Source organism: Delphinapterus leucas, chromosome 11, assembly GCF_059928025.1.
Source record: "Delphinapterus leucas isolate spDelLeu-1000000601 "Yukka" chromosome 11, BTC_Dleu_Yukka2, whole genome shotgun sequence".
NCBI lineage: Eukaryota > Metazoa > Chordata > Mammalia > Artiodactyla > Monodontidae > Delphinapterus > Delphinapterus leucas.
In genome coordinates, this window is record NC_143139.1 from 64,276,567 (window position 1) to 64,295,044 (window position 18,478).

Consider the following 18,478-nt stretch of genomic DNA (forward strand, 5'->3'; position numbering starts at 1 on the left):
AGCCTAGGACTGGGAGAAGAAAGGTTTGCATCCATATGGTAGGGACATGTAGGCAACACAGAAATGTCTATATCATGGATGTCATAATATCAACTCCAGTTGACATACTCATTCTTCACGTTTTATTTGATCATGTTGAAGAGAGGGTAGGTTCAGGCATCAATCATATTACTCGTGTATGTTTCCTTCTTGACATGTCCAGTGTGATGGCCATCTGGATGTTTTAAAATCACATACCTCGGTCTAATCTGGGGGCTGGAATTTATTAAATGGAGTGTATGAATTATATAAACACAGGCTAAAGGATGTGGAGACAGGCAGCTAATTTCTAGGTAGACTGATACTATATGATTGAGCTCAGAGAGTTAGTTCTTAATTGCAGAGTTCTTTCTTCAAAAGAATTCATAGGAGACATCTCAAAATGCAGTTGCAGAGTAGCTCTGGTAGAAGTAAGAAAGTAGGGACCTCCTTCCCTGCTGTTGTCTTCCTCTGAATTTTCTGGTATCTCAAAACACAGCTAGAAAACTGCAGTGCTGTCCTGTTCTAAAGCTAAAACCCTCCATAACTATCATTTGTTTGAATCTCTGTTGTTGAATCCCTCCGACTTATGTTGGAGTTGCCTAAATTTTCCTCCTCTCTTAGACGAGGCAAATATTCAAAAGTAGGCCCTAAAGCTTTTCAACAGCAACAAATCCTTGTGCCCTCAAAAGGAAATGAAGTCTATTGAAAGTTAACTTATGGGACATAAGGCTAAAACATTGGAGGTCTCTTTAGGTAAGGAAGTTAGTGGCATGCGTTTTTAGTTCATACAGGGCTCAGTCCCCTATTGTCCTTTACTCATCCACTCTAGGAACGAGTTGCTGGGTTTATCACTCAAACATCTTCTGACTCTCTCATTGAAATGTTCTTGTCCAGTGTCTGATCCTTTTGAGGACTAAGGTGTCAAGTAGATAATTGTGTGATCCTAACACACAATGTTCAACTGTGCTTCCAGAGTTAATAGATAATTGTTTTTACTTGGCCCTGTTTGGTTGGTGGAATTTGCTTTCACATTAACAAATCCATTTACTTTAAATGTCATCTTTCCCCGATTGTAAAAGTTGTTCACCTCTTTTGTAGAAAATTTGAAAAAATTCAAAGAAGTCTAAAAAGTACTATCAGAATGATCAGTCAAGGCTTATCAGTGCTAATGGCTTCATATATTTCCTTCTAATTTTTTTCCTCCGGATTTTATACACATAAATTTGAAATTTTACTATGCATAATTTTATTTCCCGCATTTTCACCTAATATTATGTCCAGAACTTTTTTTCCACGTCAAATGTTCTTGACAAACACAGATTTTGTTAGCTGTATTTGTTCCAACTATGGAATACTGAAATTATTTAATTGTACCCTGTTTTAGAAATTTAGATTTAAAAAATATTTTCAGTATTTTAAAAGATGTGTGTAAATAAATATCTTTATGCATATATCTTTTTATGCTCTTGATTCTTTTCTTTTTCTTCTTTAAATTCAATTTTATTTTAATGAAAATAATACATGTACTTAGTTTAAAAGATTTCTTCAAGATATATGAAGCCAAAAAATAGCCCCTCTTTCCTTCGCTCCTTGACCCCAGCTGGAGTCTGATGCCCCAAAGGCAATTACTTCAATTTTTTTAGCTGTTTCTTCTGGCTTTTACCTAACCTGTCAAAATGTGCTATTATTTCTTTATTTATCAAAGTTAGGACTTATTTCTTCACTTCTTACTATGGAAAATGGGAAGTCATCTGTTATGTTATCCTTCGTGCCCCTAACACACACACACACACACACACACACACACACACAAATACACACACTTTCCTTTTCTCCTCCTAATAGTTATATCACCGTTATTGGTTAAATATGTGGTTTTTATACTATTGTCATTTACATATTGTACATATATGAAAAATATTTATATAAATATTGTTGAGAGCCAAGCCTAATATGTTATTGTGATTTTATTTCTCTGTACAATTTTATAGAATTAACAGTTATCCCATTTTTCATTTGCTGCATTTTCTATACTTCAATCATTTTTTCCTTCAAAGTATCTCTAAACAACTGTTCTCAGTATGGTCAGATACATGAGACAATCTCTCAGTTTCTCTTTCCTTCCCATGAGATGTCCCTTCCTCAGTTCTTCATTTTCCTGTTCCAACTGAGAGTGGTTGTTTTTGCGCCTACTGTACACCTAGCACTTAGGATTTTATTCACCATCTTCCTGGAGAATTTCATTCTTCTCTCTCCTGTATTGGTTTCCCTGTTTCTTAGGTCCCGTGAAGTGTCTAGCAGTCCTTGAATTTTGTTCATACTTGAGAGATAGGCTCTAAAAAGCTTATTGGATGCTCTGATCATGTGGGCAGTGCTTGTTTATAGTGCTTTCTGGAAAGGGAAGATATTTTCCTGGAAAGAGTGTTACCGAACTAGGTTCATTTTGCCCATCTTGCAGCAAGCCAAAATGCTGAGGTGCCGGGGTTTGCAGCAAAGAGAGGGTTTATTAGGCAGCCAAGCGAGGATACAGGAGAACAAATCTCAGATCCATCTCCCTGAAGGCAAGGGTCTTGGGGTGTTTATTGGATAAAGAATAAAAAAGCAGGGTGGCCTGAGGCGTGGAAGCTTGGGGAAAGGTGACTGGAAAAAGGTGTGGGGAATCGTTCCAAAATGGAGGCACTTAGCATGATCTGAGGGTGTTTTCAGCCCTCTGACGTCAAAAGGTCACCACACTTGCACATTGGAGCAAGTTGGAATGGAAGGGGTCCTCTCCAGTCTTAACCAGCTAACTCAAACTAGACACCCCTGACACCAAGTTCCTGGAAAATAACTCGGGCAAACATCTTATTGTTTAGGCTACATGTTGCTTGGGGTACATGCAAATCTTTGGTAGCAACAATTAAAACGACCTTGGTTAGTGAAGGCAGGTGAAATGGATTTGACTAATGATTACCCATGTTTCAAGAGTGCATAGGAGGGAGAAATTTGAAATCTTGATTATAGTTTGGAAATCACTTTCAGAATGTTGAAATTCAATTCATTCTGATTTCTGATCATTTTGCATATAGTCTTTTAAAATTTCCCCTCTCTCTTTTTAAAAAAATTTTATTTATTTATTTAATTTTGGCTGTGTTGGGTCTTCGTTTCTGTGCGAGGGCTTTCTCTAGTTGCGGCAAGCAGGGGCCACTCTTCATCGCCGTACGCGGGCCTCTCACTGTCGTGGCCTCTCGTTGCGGAGCACAGTCTCCAGACGCGCAGGCTCAGTAGTTGTGGCTCACGGGCCTCATTGCTCCGCGGCATGTGGGATCTTCCCAGACCAGGGCTCGAATCCGTGTGCCCTACATTGGCAGGCAGATTCTCAACCGCTGCGCCACCAGGGAAGCCCTCCCCTCTCTTTATAGAAATTTTTAGTTCTCTTTATCCCCAATGTTCTGAGATGTCATTATGTGAATTTTTTTTTTTCTTTTTTTCCCATTTATCGTGCTAGGTACTTGATAGGCTCTTTCTAGCAATCCAAATCCTTCACTTTTGGAATAATATTTCTTTCTTAATTTCCTCTCTTTCAGAAATTCTGTAATTCAGATATTGGAGCGCCTGAACTAAGTGACTGATTCCTTAATTTTCTCATTGATTTATTTCTCTTTTCCATCTTTTTGCTTTTTTGTTTTACATTTTGGGAGATTTCTTTCCAACCTTAAATATTTATCTTCCAGGAGTTCTATTTCAGTTATAAGTTTTTCCTATCGTACTGTCAATATCCAATCACCTATTTTTATTCCTTGAATTTCACTTTTAACATCATTTTATTCTTGTTTCATGAATGGCCTTTTCTCACTGTTCTCCCTGAAGATATCAATTATGGATTCTTGGAAGTTTATTTTTCTGACTTGTTTTTGATTCCTTTGATCTCCTTTCTTTTGTTTATTTGGCACCTGCCTTTCACATTGCAGGCTTTTATCAAATGATCCATGAATGTTTATTCACATTTGAGAATTAGGCTCTAAAAGCTAATTTTAGGTTGGAAGATCTGAATACATGGATGGGGGCTTGCTTGTCTAGTGGGAGATTGAGCAGGGAGTCTCTGGTTTCATTAAATAAGCCCCCAATATTAGTATCTGTACATCTTTTTCAATTTTGTTTCTTCAAGGAAACCTCCTCCAGTATCCTGCCTGGGGTCATATGTCTGGATTCCTGGATACTGAGAACATTTTAGTTATATTCCAACTTTAGGCTTTTTGCATTTGCTATTCCCTTTGCCTAGAATGGTCTAAATATCCATATGGCTTGCTCTTATCCCTCCTTCATCTTTACTAGAATTTCCCCTTCTCAGCGAGGCTTTTGTTGGCCATTCAGTCTAAAACAGCCCCCAACCCCTCAACAACCCTCGATACACATGCTGTCTATCTCTTTTCTCCACTTAATATTTCTTTGTGTCATGTAGCATGGTGCATATTTTAGTTACATATAGTTATATTTTTTTTATTAACTGTTTTTCTCTAATGGAATATAAGGTTCGTGAGGGCAGGTATTTTTGTCTATTTTGTTGACTTCTACATCTCCAGAATCTAGAACAGTGCCTGGTACATAATAAGTGATCAATAAAATTTGCTGATTAATCACTAAATTATATATTACATTCTTGCAGTATTAAAAATCTATCTTATCATTGGTGATTTTTCTTATCACTTTTATGCTTTGAAAGTTCTTTTCCATCTATATAGTTATATATATTTTCTTTCAGCTATTTTCTGCTGTCATTATTTGGACCTTTTAATCTTTATTTTGGTGGTAGGGTAAGAGAAACTAACATTCCTCTTCTCCTTTCTTACTTTTCTCTTTTCTTCCTTGCTTTCTTTTTTATTTTTACTAGTAAACTAATTTTCCCACCAGTTTTTTGAGAAATAACCTCTCTTCCCTAAAGTGTTTCGACAATTTTATTTTTAGAGTTATAGTTACTTTTGCAACCTTTAAATATTACTTTGTGTAATATATATATTTTTAACATCTTTATTGGAGTATAACTGCTTTACAATGGTGTGTTAGTTTCTGCTTTATAACAAAGTGAATCAGCTATACATATACATATATCCTTATATCTCTTCCCTCTTGTGTCTCCCTCTCTCCCACTCTCCCTATCCCACCCCTCTAGGTGTTCACAAAGCACCGAGCTCTTCTCCCTGTGCTATGCGGCTGCTTCCCACTAGCTATCTATTTTACATTTGGTAGTATATATAAGTCCATGCCACTCTCTCACTTCGTCCCAGCTTACCCTTCCCTCTCTCTGTGTCCTCAAGTCCATTCTCTAGTAGGTCTGCGTCTTTAGTCCCATCCTGCCCCTAGGTTCTTCATAACGACTTTTTTTTTTTTTTTTTAGATTCCATATATATGTGTTAGCATACGGTATTTGTTTTTCTCTTTCTGACTTACCTCACTCTGTATGACAGACTCTAGGTCCATCCACCTCACTACAAATAACTCAGTTTCATTTCTTTTCATGGCTAATATTCCATTGTATATATGTGCCACATCTTCTTTATCCATTCATCTGTCGATGGACACTTAGGTTGCTTCCGTGTCCTGGCAATCACACCACATAGTTTTAGAATATTAACATCCTGTATGTAAAGATTCAGATCATTTAAATAAATATGCTAAATTAACCTGTACTTTATGAAGTTACTTCTGTTGTCCAATTTCTGAAGCAAATTTCTTTTTTTCTCTTGAAAATCCTAACTGTAGTTATAATTTTGTGAAGTGTCATGGGACTAATGATGCTATAGAGCTGTAGACGTGCATTGTGGATTTAGTTAACTCAGATGAAGGCAAGTTTGTGTATTGTTGTTGGTTTCTATGCTTTCTCTTGTTTTTCTCCCTTTAAGGTTCATAATAGCCCTAAATGCCTTGGTTCAGTGTATTACTGTTATCGGTCGATCAGCTTGTTCTTTTCAGACCAAGAGGAAATTCGAATTTATGGGCATGAAATAAAAAAGAATGGAATCAGGTAAGATATGATAAATGATATAATGAAAGTAATACAACGGATTAACAGAATTTCTAAACATCTCACTCTGGAAGTGAATGTGGAGAGAAGGGAGAGGATTTCTTCAACAGTAACCTTTAAGTTATAGCATACAGACATAAAAATTTCAGTAGGCTCCAAAGCCAACCAGGTAGCCAGGAATCTAACAGTTTAGTCTCCCTAATGTTTTTGCAGGATACAAATATACTTATATAGGTGGAGGTAAGATTATTACATCTACTTGTAAGAGAGATTCAGGAGAAATCCTTATAGTTCAACTCAAATTATTTTTGCCCCCTTTCTTAAATCTTTTCTTCTTCTTTTTTTTTAAACAGTAAATCAAAATAAAACTTAACCTCTGAAAATCCTTTCCAAATTTGTGTGAATGAGGTTTGGGTGTCAGGATTTTCTGTTAGTGTTCTGACGAAGAGTTGAGAGTCAATAAATAACTGGTCTTCTTGAATAGCTAAGAGAGGGGCCCACTTGTAGAACTGAAACTTTAGGGGAAGCGGATGTTTATTTATTTGGTGGAAGCTTTCATACATTTTAAACTAGAAGTACTGTGGAGTAATCTACCATCCAATCTAAATAAATATAGAAATACTCAATTTTAAGTTGCCCCCCCATCCTTGACACACTCTCTATCCCTTTTCTCTGTTTAATATTTCTCCTTCATGTCATCTAGCATAGTACATATTTTAGTTACATTTCATGATAACTTTTATTAACTGTCTTCCTCTAATGGGATATATTTCATGAGGGCAGGTATTTTTTGTGTTTTGGCTGACTTATGCTGAGAAAAGTAAATTGTGATAGCACAATTCTATCCATTCAGAATTCGCCAGCAAGTGTTTGAACCATGGGGATTTTTTCCAGGGCAATGGCTGTACCAACCTATGTACTTTTTTTTCAGTTTAGATTCCTCAAGAGGCTTCAGATGATAGCAGGAAGGGCTTTGGATGAAGCACCAGGGGAGCCAGGCACTGACCCATATTTTGTCATAGTCAGGCAACCCCAAGCAGCCCCTCTGCCTCTCTTGGGCTTATTTTCTTCATCAATTGGGTTCTGTACTTTTCATTTTCTTATAAAAGAAAGATTATCCATTTGAATGGGAAGGTAATGCACTTACATATGTGTTTCTTGGAGCTGAATTTAAACAGTGGTTTAGGATTTTTATATGGGATTTGGGATAACATAGTGGGGCACTTAAAAATTATTGTTTTGTAAAACGAAAACGCCATTTAAGTAGATTTTCAAGAATACTAACCCTTTGTTAAATATAGGACATAATATTTAAATTTTAACTCAGAAAAAATATTTCTTTGAAGATTTCCATTTGTATAATAGAAAGAAGATGGTTCGTATTACTCAGCTAAACTGCTTATAATAATGCTATACCGGGCCTAGGGCCTATCTCATAGCAGATGCTAGATAAACGTTTACCAAAATGAAGTCAAATGTGTTTGGCTCTGCACATCATACTTTACCTTTCTGGACTTCAGTTCTCTCCCCTGTGAAATGCAGGGTTTTGGTGCATATGAACCTGTGAATAATTTTCAGTATTAATCTGTGCATTCAGTTTAGTTTGCATTATTAATGTTTCAAGTTGCGTGGAGGTTTTCTTAAATTTATGGGAGATTATCTAACTTCTAGTATCATCACCCATCTCTACTAGCATCTTTTAATGTATAGACATTTGGATAATCACAGTTATGCACGTTTTGTTTTCAAAAATTGTGTATTTATTCAAGTTTACTATGAAAGAGATCAAGTGACAAATGACCAAACCAAGGAATACCTGCAAAAGAAAAACTATACCTTGCCGCAGTGAACATCCCATTGCTATGGAATATCTTTATAAAACATGGCTCACTTTTTTCAAGTATAGCTTTTATAAACTTGCAAACTTAAACAATATTATTCGTACTTTTACTAGGAATTGAAGATGAATTTCTTATGTTTATAATTTTTAATAATAATAGATTATGACAGTAAAGTCATTTATTCTCTGGTGTAAATTTTAGTTATTTTCCTATTCTTATAAATCTTATGACTAAAAAATTATCTGCACACATACTTGTGGAAATGATTACAGATATTTTGAATTGTTTCTTTAGGGACTATCCCTATGTTAATGAGTATGTTTAATTTTATAGTTTTTATTTCATGTAGCCATGTTCTTACTGGAAAGGAACTCACTAATTTGAAGTTTTTGAGAGAAATGTATGAATGTACCTACTAACCTCTCACCTCACATTATTCACTTAGCCTGGCTAGTTTTCTTCTGTCCTCTTATGTCTCTCACTTCCTCTGTATGTGTACATGCTTGTGAAAAATGGAAAGACTAGACATTGGATCAGGAGTTTAAATATTCAATGTGACCCTTGCTTAAATAGACCAAATTGTATGCAACTTAAAAATTATGAATATAATCCTTACGAATACTGTATGGAAAGTATTTTTATTCCTAATAATATACTTTGCAGCATTAAAAATATAAATTATAATTAACATGGCTTTTTCTTTTGGAAAACAATGACTTGTACCAAGGTGACATTTTGGGGATAGAAGCTCTTATTTCTTTACAGCCAAGTTTAAAACAAAATTAAACAAAATCATCAATCAAAAATGTGTTTACATACTTTGAGTATTGTTTGTTCTTACTTCAAAATTGTTGAGTAGCATTTTTAGATTATCTTAAACTCTCTAGATAAAAATATAAATACATTCAGCTCTCATTATTCTAAATAGACAAGGTTATTTTCCAGATTTTAAAAATCACTGACATTTAGCAGAAGTGTGCTTTTGGTTGGTCGAAAGAAGCATCCAATTATAAGTATAAAATCTTAATCAGTATGCGAAAATAGGTATCATTTTTACGGTCTTTTTATTTCAATATTAAAATTTCAAAAATGTTGAAAATCTAACTGCATAGTTTATTCAATAATTTTGAATAATAATTATCTTTTATTTAATTCTCATTCACTTCAAGAAAGAAATAGATCATCTGTAATTGATGTTTCATCATAATTCTTAGATTGCCTTTGTTCTATTTTTCAAGTTTAACATTGCCTCAGACAATTGGACAAGTTTTCATTGAGAAACTAGCTGACTATATTCTGGTGAAAACAACCTTTGGTTTTTCATTGGCTTGGGATGGAATATCTGGAATTTACCTGAAGCTGTCTGAGGAGCATAAAGGGAAATCATGTGGCCTATGTGCAAACTACAATGACATTCAATCTGATGATTTCATCATTCAGCAAGGTAAGTGGAGCAGAAGAAATGGGTGGGTACTTCTGAGCTCTTCTTCCTTCACTGATCACTCTGTTTATACCCAGAAGGGTACAACTTGTCCTAGGTTGGGTAAAAATGGTAGCAATCTCTTGCCTGCTTATGTGATTTTAAGTGAAGCTTGAACAGGAAAATATTTTTGTGTCATTCTTGAAAGCCATGAGCTAGCTTACATTTGCTAAATTAATACAAGTCAGGTCTTACTCATGTAACAAATACTAACTGAGCATTTACTTTGTGTCTGGCACTGTTGTAGGAGCTTGGGATATATCAGTGAAAAAAAAAAAGCTTCTCCTTTCTTGGGGCTTATATCAACATTTTAGTGATTCAGACCCATTTGGGGCAAACTTGTCTACTTTTGGGCAACAGATATTTTGCTTCCAGTCTTGATAGGAATAAATTAAATGACTTCCATGTAATAGTTTTGTAAATACAATAAAATGTGAGCAGAATTGATAAAAGTTGAGTAATAACTTGAAATGGTTTTTATCATGTATAATGATGTACATATCATTCATTCATCTATTTATTCTAAGTCATGAAACTGGTCCCAATGAGCTATTAAAAATGGGTTTTGTTTCAATATGGGTACTAGTTTGCAGTGGCAACAAAATAAGAGAATTACAGGACACAATCATGATTTAGGTCCACATATAAATGTGCAATAAAAAAGAATACTGTTCTTAGTACCAGAAGACCTACCTGGCTTTGAATCTTGTTCAGCTCTTACAAGTTTTATAATTTGAGGCATCTCAATTAATCTCTCTGATACTCAGTTTCTTCAGCTGTAAAATAGGGATTAAAATAATTTGGAACACAGAGCATTGTTAATAATAGCATAGCTTGATACCATTTAGTAATAGTTAATATGAGTACATAGCTATATTATTCCCAACTCTTACAACATCCTGTAAAGTGGGTGTATTTTCTTAATTTTACAATGAGGACACAAGGTGATGTGCCCAATGTAACACAGCTTGTAAACGGTGTTATCAGAGTTGAGTTAACAGATCCAACTGGCTCCCAATTCTATTCTTAGATAAATGTGAGAGAAATTGACTTTTAATCTGTAAAGCGCTATATAATACTGTTTGTTTTATATTATAAAATTAATAAAGAAGAGTTGCCCATATGTTGTGTTTTAAGGGAATGAAAATCCTACTTAGAGTGTGGGTTCTGGAGTCAGAATGTGGGATTCATATTCTGCTTTGCCACTTGTTAAACTTTCTAAGTTTAATGGTATACTAGTAGTGTATACTTCATAGAGTTGCAAGGATTAAATGAGGTAATCCCTGTAAAATACTTAGTACAGTGTCTCGCTTGGCACATAGTTAATACTGAATACATTTTAGCTAATTTATTATCATCTCCAAGTGTTCTCAATGAGCCTATAATGGAGCTAACGTGAAAATGTTTGATTAAAGACATTGCTTTAAGAGGCCCTTGTCAAAATGCAAACATTTTCCCAGGATGCATAATGCTTCATCAGTATTAGTTTACTAGTAGCTAAAGAGCAGGGCTTCAAGGAGTCAATTTTCTTACATGCAAAATGGAGATAATAATAATGACCCTTAGAGCTTCCCAGCCTCTGAGAATCTAATGAGAAAATGTAAGTGAAAGTGTTTAAAAGTCTGTGAGCACAGTACAAATGTACAGTATTGTACATTTCATCACGAAATGGTGTTTTGCATCCAGTTAGGTATTTAGAATGAGAGAGTTCACAAACTTGGAATCTTGAGACTATATTAGGAAGTAGGGTTTTGGACGTAGGCAGAACCAATCAGATGGCAGCTATTGATTTCTTTTTCTTCTGTATCAAAGCTTTATGAAAAAAATAATACTCAATTCAATTCTCAATGTTAGAGTTAAAGACTGCCATGGGCAACTTCCCTGGGGACATCTAGGGAACATGGTATAGAAGTTGGGATAGAAAATAGCATCCGCTCTTGTTTAGAGGCAGAGAGACTCAGATTAGGATTTGCGTTAAGAGTCAGACAGACTTTGATAACCTGGAACATAAAATGGTTGCTTACAGTGAGATAATTGGGCAGCACGCAGAGGAGTGTTAGCAGATTATTTGTGGGAGAAGACCGGGAGGAGGCAATTTGACTGAATTACGGCTGAACTGGCAGAAGGCAAGAAGGACCCTGGAAAGTATATGGAAGGAGCCTAAAGAGAGATTTCAGCTTTTTCACAATTTTATTTAGTGCACAGAGTAAAGCAGAATGATAAAAAAACTAACTTATGATAATTTATAAAGATGTGACTAGAACCTGCTTTCCGATTTTCTCTCATACCGTAATAATGCAAGAATACGTCTACAGGTGAACTGTATTACCTTTAGCTTAAAGATGCCTAGTATTTTCTTGAAACTCAGCCTGTACTTTGCTGATTAGATAAATCTTTAGAGGCAGAGAGGTAGTTTGATTGAATCCCATTGAATTAATAATTTCTTAACAGTGATTAAAATTGTATTTCTCTCTGCATTCCTATGCATTCTTCAGGCATGACTTCACAAAGAAATGAGCCTTTTCAGAATTTCTGTAGATATAGAAATATTTAAATTTGTTGTCTAGTTGAGATTCTGGTTCCATAATTCATATCTATGGCTAGCTACTCATAGAAGCCCTGATTTACTCTTGTTTTTCCCAGCATAATAATTAATACTGCCTCTCTTTCACTCTTAGAAGTGTTCCGATATGGACAGTAAATTGCTCCGTTTGTAGTACATTTTATATGAAACATTTTAATTTTAGTTTTGCAGGCTCCCAGACCACCAACTGATACGGATTTAAAGTCTCATAGTAACCAACATTTGTGACTTTTTTGTTAATGCAATGTAGTGAAAACAGCTAAATATGTGGTTAAAAGCTGGAATTAAAGTGAACTCTAAGGGATTGCCCAGGTTGTTTAGTTACATTAAAATTTGTGCATAAATATGGAAATAGGTGGGCCTTTAGGAAATATTTTTGATTCTGCAGACCTTAAAAGTATGATGATGCTTTGAAATGAAATGTGACTATAAATTTACTTAAAAGGAACATCAGTTTTTCCTTTTAAAAATAAGTATATTTGGCTTCCCTGGTGGCACAGTGGTTGAGAGTCCGCCTGCCGATGCAGGGGACACAGGTTCGTGCCCCGGTCCGGGAATATCCCACATGCCGCGGAGCGGCTGGGCCCGTGAGCCATGGCCACTGAGCCTGCGTGTCCGGAGCCTGTGCTCTGCAATGGGTGAGGCCGCAACAGTGAGGGGCCCGTGTACCACAAAATAAATAAATAAATAAATAAGTATATTAGACCAGACCCATGCTTGGTTCAGGGTATAGCATTTCCAACAATATCAGAGATAATAAAGTGGACCAAACATCTAGGACTCTAATAATCTATTTAATAAATATGGAAAACTCCCTTGTATTTATTCGTTCACTTATTTAGCAAATATATTTTGAGCACCTACTCTATACCAGATAGTAAACTAGGGATCCAGCAATAGGACAGCTTAGACAAGCTCTCTCCCTTCATATAGTAGAAGGCAAAATAAATAGACAAATTAAAATATAATTTTTGTGAGCAATAGCAGCCATTAAAAAAGGGGGAAAAGGAGACTAAGTGATAGAACAGTGTATGTTTGGTGGGTCTAGATCATGTGCCGGAGAAGGCTTCTCTGAGGAGGTCATATTAAATAGATGTCCACATGAAGTAAGGGAGACAGCAGAGGGAAGATTGGGGTGGGGGAAGAGTGATTTCGAAGGAGGAGGTGCAAGAGCAAAAGCAGGAGCAGGGTGGAAATGAGCTTGAGTGAAGAACATTATAAAGCTTGTATGATTGGAGTAGGCTGAGCAAATATAGGAGTGGAGGATGTAGGAGGGATAGGGTGGGGTAGAGTGGGTGAAACAGGTGGGGAGTTGGGGGAGTGCAGAGGCCAGATCAAAAAAGTCTTCCAGGCCCCTGTAAAATTTGGGATTTTATACTAAGAGCGCAAAGCGTTCTTATAGATGAACTTTTACAATCTTCCCCAAAATTGGTAGTAGTAAGTAGACATCTTCCTATCTTGAAGATGCTGAGATAGAATGGTGAACCATTTGGCTTGCAGTTTTTGATTCTAGTGGTGCAGTAGCTTGTCATCGCTGGTGGACCTGTGGCTGTGTAAATATCAGTGGTAGAGATGCTAACACTCAAACATGAAGGCTGTCAGATGGAACTTTGAGATGTCATCTTGTTTGGGTCTGCGGAGTCCTTGAGATTTCAGATTCAGCCCTTGTCCGAACGTGGGGCAGGATTAATTTTCATGTCAGACCCTGAACTTGTCCTCAGGCCAGATAGAAGGCCCAGAGTGCTCACCACCAACTGCCTGTTTGTTGCTGCCGCATAGTAGCTCCTGAATCTTGCCTCTGAATAATGCTGGGATGGTATCAGGATTCCTAATCTGTCCCGAGCATCTTTAGAAACACTATTCATTATATTCCAATGGAATGAATTCACTTCTTAGTACCCTCTTCTCCAGGTGTCTTTTCCATTTTTTCATTGTCTGTATGACCATCCTCTGAAATCTCCACAAGGGCTCTAGGTACCCCAAAAATGGAGCTACAGTTTTAGTAAGGTTCTGACTTATGTCAAGTAGAATGAGAGGGCTGTCTGAAAATTTTCATACCAAACTTTGACTTATGTTTCTTAATTTTATGCATATTTTTTCTCCTCTCTGCATTATAAACTGCAGGCTTTACTGGTATTCATTTTGTACCACTCACTTTTCAACCCTTCCCCATTTTGCTTCAATGAAGTTTGCTTTCTCTCTCCAATGGTATTAACTTTTATTTGGTACTTAAACTTGGTTCAATTTATTTTTATTATGCTGAAGTAATGTTATAGTCTAATATCATTGGTAATTATAAAGCTATTGAGTTTAACTTTTTGACCAGGAAGTTTATGTTGGTGAACTGTGTCTTTGTGGAAAGTGATCCTATTATACATATTTTTTTGTATGTGTTTGTGTGAAATAGAGGACTATACAGAAGACATTGCTATGTTTGCAAATAGTTGGTTGGTGCAAACTCCAGATGACACCAAATGTGTACCCACACCCTCAGATTTTCCAAATCCATGCTCCAGTGGAATGCCAGCATTTGAGGTAACTATGACGTGAAAAATTTAGGCATGTTGGATACACCACACATATACTGTATTTGTATATTTAACACTAAGCATTTTTAGCGTAAATACTACATAAACACTGTTAAAATCAGGAAATGTAATGCAACAAGAATAACTTTATGATTATTTCAAAAATGGTGAATACAATGAGTTTCATAAAAGTAGTACTCATTATAAAAATATGTAGTTAGAAAAATGTTGTTTAAAATTTATAAGCCTACATACTTTCTCTTTCCTAGTAAGAACAGAGTGTCTTGCAAACAGATCAGTAGAAAAAAATGAGAGTACAAGCATATCATTCAGTATGTTCTGCTGACCGCCATCTTTTTCTGCATAGGCAATCTTCTTCAAGTGTCAGATACTGTTGCAGTTTCCCTTTTTGAGCTGCCATGAATATATTGATCCATATTTATATATTGCCAGCTGTGTTAATGACCTTTGCAAGTAAGTGAAATGATTTTATTTGCAATAAAATTTTCTTTATCCAAAAAGAAGAGCAAAAACCATTGTGTAACTTCATCATCTCAGCAGTTCACAAAATGTAATGGGAAATGTAAAACATAAACTGTGCTAACAGCTATTAAAATCTTACTGGATAACAGGTACAGTCTGAATGTTTTATATTAACAGCATGAACAGAATACATTAGTTCTTATACACTTTTTGTGCCACTGACCCCTTTTGGGAATCTAGAGAGGCTATAGGCTCTTTTCAAAATAGTGTTTTGAAATGCACAAAATAAAACGTATAAGATTACAAAGGAACTAATTATATTGAAATAGAATTACTGAAATAGTAAAAGAAATGAATTTCTTATCCACGTCCTCTTTTATACGCATTTCAGGTCTAATAACTAATGTAGTTTGATATAGTGATGAGTATAAACAATATTTTGAGATATCTGCAACAATTAAATGAGAAATGAAAATATGGAAAAATGAGATGTGAGTTACATTGATGACAAAGTTACAGATTCTGCTAAGAACATTGTGATGTATTGCCCATGTGTGTAATTGAAAGAAGTGCTAAATATCAGCTGGAGATTAGCAAAAATAAACATGTAGTATTTTTTACATCCAAGGGCACAGACTCTTGCCTTCACTCCCTGGTTAAGAACACGTAGACTAAGGTGGTTGTCTAGGGAACAAATTCATTGAGACTCATCATAATGTGTTCATCAATGTAGAACTTATAAATTACCCATTTTTGAGGTGAAGTCCTTTTTATTTTAGTTTTTCAAAAGTTTACCAAGTGAAAGATACATGCACCCTGATATTCATAGCAGCACTATTAACACTCGCCAAGACATGGAAGCAACCTAAGTGTCCATCGACAGATGAATGCATAAAGAAGATGTGGTATTTATATACAATGGAATACTAGCCATAAAAAGAATGAAATAATGCCATTTGCAGCAACATGGATGGATCTAGAGATTATCAGACTAAGTGAAGTAAGTCAGAAAGAGAAAGACAAATACTATATGGTATCACTTATTGTGGAATCTAAAATATGACACAGGTTAACTTATTTACAAAACAGAAAGACATAGAAAACAAACTTGTGGTTACCAAAGGGGAAAGGGGGTGGGGAGGAATAAATTAGGAGTTTGTGATTAGCAGATACAAAATACTGTATATAAAATAAACAACAGGGTCCTATACAGAGCAGGGAACTGTATTTAATATCCTATAATAAACCATAATGGAAAAGAATATGAAAAATAATATGTATATATATGTATAACTGAATCACTTTGCTGTACACCAGAAACTAACACAACATGTAAATCAACTATACTTCAGTTAAAAAAAATTACCAAGTGTATGTGATTAGTTATCTTGAATGTTCGAGAATATCTCAAGAAATTTTTATGTTTGCATCTTTTAAGTATCCCAAGTTTAAATGGTACATGGGAACATTGCTGTAAAGGGACCAAACTAACTTTTGGTTGAGTAAAACCACTGAAATTATATCTTGGGTAGCTTGTTAAGAGGTCTAAGTTTATCAAAAGTGAAAACAGAGAGGAAAGGTTGAGGTAGTGTGAAGTTATTTATAATCACTCTGCTTTAATTAAGATTATTATAAAAATAATGAATGTAATAATATTTTCCAGATATTAAAATGAGATTGTTTGGGAAACTTCTTAATTTTGAATAAAGTAAAGTTATACCTTTATTTGTATGTATAGTCTCAGGGATTTCTGAACTAATGCAGGAGCTTTGAAAGAGCATTCCCTCTGCCTAAAATATTGAGTACTGATCTTTATATTTTACAACATTCTGTCCTCTATTTGGTTTTATTTTTCATTTAAGTGCTATATTGTTCTATCTCTGTTCTATCACTTAGTCTCTTTTTTGAGAATCTCTGTAGGTAGTCCATTGTCCTTATTTAGCCATCTATATGGAATTAACAATTGTTCTTATTCCATGATGACTCATTCTGGGACCATTCTCCAACAGTCTTCTCACTTGTCTTATCTTTAGCACTCGTTTCTCAAGTAGGCTGAAGTGAAGGATCACTTGGCAGATCCAGAAAAGTCAGTCGCCATTTATTAGTTGGGATATTGTTTGGTTGCTTCAAAAGCATCAGTGGCTTCGATTCAATTGAATGCTTATATTTCTCCATTGACTCAGTGATACTATTGCTATGTCATCCCCCAGGGCCTAGGGTATTATTTTCAATTTCATCGTCAAAACTGGCTCACCACTGCCATGCTCATATTTTAACCCTTAGGAAGGGAGGAAAGGAAATAGAGGGCTGTCAGCATTTTTAAGGATGTGATGTGGAAGTTTCATGCACATTCTCACTTTTAACCCTTTGGCCAGAACTTAGAAACATGGGCCATACCTAGAAGTAAGGACAGCTGAGAAATGTTGTCCTTGGCTGGGCAGCCGTATGCCCAGCAAAAACTTGCAGTTCTAATACTAAAAAGAAGAGGGAACTTGGCATGAAAAGTAGCTGGCCAGTAGATGAAGTAGCTACTTCATCTGAACTTTCACCATTAAGAAGTTAACATTTTTGTCTTTTGAAATTTTGATGTATTTAGGCTTTGGATTTCAAAACCTAATTGCTTTCTTTAGGGCAAATAAAAACAGCAGGATTGTGAAACACCTTTTACTGGTTGAAATCAGCTGACACCTTAAGATACATATCTGAGGTGAAGAGGCAGGGCAGAGCAGGCAGGTAATACCAAAGAAAGGGCTTTATAACGGAATAAGTGGGCATTGATAAAATGGAAGTGAGAAGGTACCAGGGTTAGCCTTTCACTCCCCTCAATATTTCACCCCGGACTATACCTACCTACATTCTTTTTCCCCTAAAGGAGATTCTCTTCATTTCTTATGTTAAGGGACTGCCTACAGGGATCCTATACCATGATTATATAATTGTGAATCTGCTGAACACAAATTAATTTCCTGCTTGGATTATGATAGTGTATTGAATTCAATTCAACACATTTTCTGAGTGTTTATTCCGAGTTGAGCATTGTGCCACATCTTGGTGAAATAGAAACAATTTATTATGTTGATTTAAAAATTTTTTTTTTAAACCCACATTTGTTTATTTATTTATTTTTGCTGTGTTGGGTCTTCATTTCTGTGCGAAGACTTTCTCTAGTTGCGGCAAGCGGGGGCCACCCCTCATCGCAGCACACGGGCCTCTCACTATCGCGGCCTCTCTTGTTGTGGAGCATAGGCTCCAGACGCGCAGGCTCAGTAGTTGTGGCTAACAGGCCCAGTTGCTCTGCGGCATGTGGGATCCTCCCAGACCAGGGCTCGAACCCGTGTCCCCTACACTAGCAGGCAGACTCTCAACCACTGTGCCACCAGGGAAGCCCTATTATGTTGATTTTTAATTTATTTTATTTTATTTTTAAATTTTTTGTTGAAGTATAGTTGATTTACAATATTATATTAGTTTCAGGTGTACAACATAGTGATTCAATATGTTTATAAATTATACTCCATTTAGCATTATTATAAAATATTG

General features: G+C 35.7%; 1 protein-coding gene across 1 annotated transcript in view; it reads left to right on the plus strand.

Annotated features, from left to right (window-relative positions):
- OTOGL (otogelin like) overlaps nucleotides 1-18,478 on the plus strand; it is a 147,461-nt gene that overhangs the window by 15,147 nt on the left and 113,836 nt on the right. The window contains exons 7-10 of the mRNA XM_089921078.1: nucleotides 5,901-6,022; nucleotides 9,102-9,307; nucleotides 14,335-14,462; nucleotides 14,823-14,929. Coding sequence (XP_089777204.1) covers nucleotides 5,901-6,022; nucleotides 9,102-9,307; nucleotides 14,335-14,462; nucleotides 14,823-14,929 — 563 coding nt within the window. The remainder of the gene's footprint in view (nucleotides 1-5,900; nucleotides 6,023-9,101; nucleotides 9,308-14,334; nucleotides 14,463-14,822; nucleotides 14,930-18,478) is intronic.